General features: G+C 31.9%; 1 protein-coding gene across 1 annotated transcript; it reads right to left on the bottom strand.

Annotated features, from left to right (window-relative positions):
• Nucleotides 1-209: 209 nt before the first annotated feature.
• Nucleotides 210-1,450, bottom strand: LOC17876326 (probable WRKY transcription factor 49). Its single transcript, XM_006280794.2, has 3 exons — nucleotides 1,206-1,450; nucleotides 944-1,087; nucleotides 210-794 (listed from the first exon to the last, which is right to left on the bottom strand). The coding sequence occupies exons 1-3, from the start codon at nucleotides 1,442-1,444 to the stop codon at nucleotides 248-250; spliced, it is 930 nt and encodes a 309-aa protein (XP_006280856.2). The 5' UTR covers nucleotides 1,445-1,450; the 3' UTR covers nucleotides 210-247.
• Nucleotides 1,451-4,476: the final 3,026 nt, after the last annotated feature.

Here is a 4,476-nt window from a genome sequence, read left to right as displayed (position 1 = left end):
GTGTTTGCTTCATACACAAACCTTGCTCTTAGCAGCACGTACACCGTCACTACTCATATAGCAATTTTTTTTTTTTTTTATTTTTTTTTTTACATTCATGTAATATATAAAACACAATTTCAAGTTCAAAAATGATAATAACAATCTTACTTTTGTCTATCTTCTTATAACAATATAGTATTATGATCTTTTGGTGGATATAAGTTACTTATTTAAAAATATATCATAAAACATAAATGCTTAAAAGTTATGAGATCCGACGGAGTAATTCAAGAATTTCATCACTAAATGTGATGTCAACATTGGGAGACCAACATAAAGAAGATGGAGAAAGAGGTGGAGAAGAAGAGCACGAGGAGGAAGTACAAGACGACGACAATGAAGACCAAGATGATGCCAAAACACTGTGTCTGGCCAGAGTAGTTTTCATTGCCGGAGCCACCACATCTTCTAGAAGCCCTTGTTGCCCCCGACAGTGATCAACCGGGAAAAACAGTTCATTAACCGGTGTGTTTTCTTCGGCTTTATGGGCTGGATGATTTTGGTTGGCAGGCTCAGTTAAATGGGCTTGTTTGGTTTCTTCTTGGGTTTGAGATGTTTTGTTAATTGGATCATCGTGTTTAAGTATTTTCGCCTTTTTATTGGGCCAATGTGTCGTATCCGGTAGGACGAAAGGGTAGTTGTAGTGGAAATGGAAACCTTCGTAGGTGATAATGTATGTATTAGGCTCATCAATTGATCTCTCCACTTGCTTCTTGGCATTGCATATTGGGTTTGTGCACTTGTAATAACTCCTTGACATACACCAAAAATATAGTAACATTAGGGTTGTGACCAAATACAAATTGTACTATACATAAAAGTTCGATATCTCGATTCTTCATATCGGTTTGGCCATTCGAATGCATATACGAATTCGGAAAGGAAACATGTATATATTTACCTTGGGTTAGGGCTGTTTTTAATGGATTTTTGGCCATATTTTCTCCATTTGTATCCATCATCACTCAGTCCATTACTATTATTCTTCACCTTTAAAGTGTACCTATCCACTTTGCTCAAACTAGTTCTTTCCAATAGTGGAAGCCTACACATGAATATAAACAAGAGACTAATGAGTACATATCATTAAAAGGATATATTAAAAAAAAAAAAAGAGGCAAAGATTATATGTTCTTCATAATTTTAAACATTATATTGTTTACGTTGGTTTGGAGATTTCTTGGCCTGGTTGGGTCTGTTGTTCAACCACATCAGCCAGAACGTTAGCAAAATCTTGGATTCGTGGACCGGAGTAAAGTGTTGATGAGAAGAACTTGTTGGTGATGGACTCTTCATTTGGCATAAGACTATGATGTTGTTCTTGACTCAGAAAGAAGAGAGGTGGATCAATAACCAAAAGGTCTTCGACAGCGTCGTTGCCATAAATCATATCTATTGCCATTTGAGTGAGTATGGGAACAAGAAATTATACGAACCGGTGGAGAGGGAGAGAGAGATTGATTCTTTGTTGTTTTAAAAATTATACGAGCATGTGTTTGAGTTTATATGACTTTTTTTTTCTTTTTTTGAGGAAGGGATCCATATGAGTTATATATATAATACCATATATAGTAGAGCTAGTCATGTGAGTTTATTTGTAATAAATTATGTGTATCTAAAACAAATGTTTTGAAATTCTTAATTTATTTTATACAATAGATTAATAGCATTAATTTTAAGCTATGTTCATTTTCTCATTTGTGTGTGGGTTATGTGTATAAATGCACACTAGGTGTGATAAGCACAATATGTTTTTTAATAACTTGATTTTGTTGTTTACTAACACATAGTGTTCTAAAACACGATAAAGATATATTTTCGAAACTTGTTGATTCCCATGCATACCTCGTTTGATATACATCTAGATGCATTGTGATCTGCCATCTACCACTATTGTTAATATTATATTTTCTTCATAAAATGAGAAGGCAATAATGGATATTTTGTATGTATTGAACTTGCGACAGCCTATAACATTACCATTAAATTTAGGGTCATCTTATCATAACTTTCTTTTGTCTTCAAATGGGGTTTTGTAGAAATGTCCACATGTTTCTTGAATCAACCATCGTGGATAACTTTGTAAGCTTATATCTTAGGCCCCATAACATTGATCATATCGAGTTTGTTTTGGTTGCTATGTGGCTTTGACTTTGTAACATAAAGACAAAAACATAATGTGACTAGCTAGTTGACAAAAAAAGGTTTGGGTTGACTTAGTGGGTTTAGGTTTTCTTCATTTATTGAGGAATAGGTTTTGGATCTTAAGAAATGGACTTTTCCTTCCTCAAACCATTTAACATAGTCAACCATTTGGTGCTTTACTAGTTAACGTCAACGTATATAATGAAGCCTAACTCGCCTAGTGCTAGCTAGGAACCCATCTTTTTTTTTTGTAAAAAACTTGCAATTTATTAAAAACATATGTCCAATGGACTATTTCCGGAATAGGCCCATACATTAATCCCCTTAAGGCCCAGTCCATACGATCGCATGACTTTGTTTTGTGTGTTTTGATAGCCATAAATTGTTTCTAAAAAGATTAATGAGATCTCATGACATAAAAAGATAAGTAAACTTACTAAAATGTATTAAATAACGATTAACGAAAGCAGATTACATTTTTGAACATGATACTTTAGCATTATACACTCGAGTCTTTGGCACATATGCATGATTTGGGAGATGATCTTATCGATATTATTAGACAGTCATTGATATAGGCCGGCCCATGACATTAATATAATTAAGTATGTAAAAGACAAAAGCATAGTGTGCTAGCTAATGGACAAAATTGGTTTGGGTTGACTTAGTGGGGATTAGGTTTGGTTGTTTCTGTCATTGAGGAACTGGTTGTAATGGCTTTTTCTTCTAAATCATTTAACAAAGTCAACCTTTTAAGAGTTTTTCTATTTGAATTTTGCACTGATAATTATGATTAATGGCATCTAGAGAGTATAATGTTTTCGATTCGTTCCAAGATCAGTTTTAAGGATATAAAGAGTACGTAAAATACCCAAACACTGATAATAGGTAAATCACCCACAAAAATAATAATATATTGAAATTTTTTTTTTGGAAAAGTTTATTTAACGTAAGAAAAATAATAAAATTTCATGTTGTTTGATAAAATACTTAGTGAGACGGTTCTCCCATTAACTAGGTTATACACACACAGAAAAACACAAACAAGCGATTAAGAACAGAATTCACGTCTACTGTTTGTTGGTGTCGGTAAACACCATCTTCTTCCTCCCGACTCGAGCTGATGTTAAGATGTTTGATATATTTTTTTACCTAACAAAACTGAAAATGGCATCAAAAATAAAAGTTTAGTTAATTATGTCTCTGTAGTTATACTACATATATACATACCATTTGATTTGTTAAAATGATATATATTAAACATTTAATAAGAAAAGATAACTTGAACTATAAAAAAGTTACTTTTATTTTTACTTTTATATGTAAGTATTTGGAAAAAATTACAGTCCAACACCCCAATTTTCTCTAGAACAATGACAAATAAATGATCGACATTCACCAAGTTTCCGTTTTCGTCTCATACAATGATATGCTCATTCATGACAAAAACCAAGTATGTTTGAAGAAGCCATCACTTCAATATGTTCATCTGGTGGAAGTTCATCTAATTCAAAATTAATTTGAGGGCTTGCTGCTGAATACAAATAATGATCTTCTTCTCCATAATCATATTTTGCCTTGATATTTGATGCACCTAAATTTTTTTTCAGAATTCATATTACTTTATAAAATTAATATTTCAAGAGAATTAAACAAAATTACATAGTAACGACATTAACAAAGATTAAACTTACTTGATAAAATTAGAATTAGAAGAGTTGAAAACATGAAAATTGTCTTCATTTTTTTAGGAAGTCCGATAATATTTCAGACAGGATTGTTAGAATTTATTTTGCCAATGTTTTGAGTTTTGTTGTGTAGTTTTTTAAAGTAAACAATATCATATTTATATATGATATTACTTATGTTACATATGAGTTTCTTTTTAATCAACGTTTTATTATAAATGAAGGTTATATTATAAATGAAGGTTAGCAAAAGGCTCATACCCATGTGGCCAAAGGATAAAACGAGCAATTTTGCGCATGAGAAGAATCGATCCCTACACTAGACCAACATGTCGACTCTTCCACCAAACTAGAACCACTAGCCCACCACCTCGTGGTTTTAAAAAAAACTTGGATTTTGAACTTATTTACATTCCTTTGCCTTTGGCATTTATTATTTATTTAAGAAAATTGGAAACTAAACTATAAAAAATACAAATTGTTTCCGCATATGTTGCAATTTGAATTTTTGAAAACAGACGCATATTACTCCAGCATATGTTACAAAAATACAAACTGATTTAGTTTAGTTTTCTATTATTTCTATCCTATGTCGTACGTT

Source organism: Capsella rubella, unplaced genomic scaffold (genome assembly GCF_000375325.1).
Source record: "Capsella rubella cultivar Monte Gargano unplaced genomic scaffold, Caprub1_0 scaffold_8, whole genome shotgun sequence".
In the NCBI taxonomy this organism is placed as follows: Eukaryota; Viridiplantae; Streptophyta; class Magnoliopsida; order Brassicales; family Brassicaceae; genus Capsella; species Capsella rubella.
Note: the sequence above shows the minus strand (reverse complement) of the source record. Positions and strands in the feature narration are given on the sequence as shown.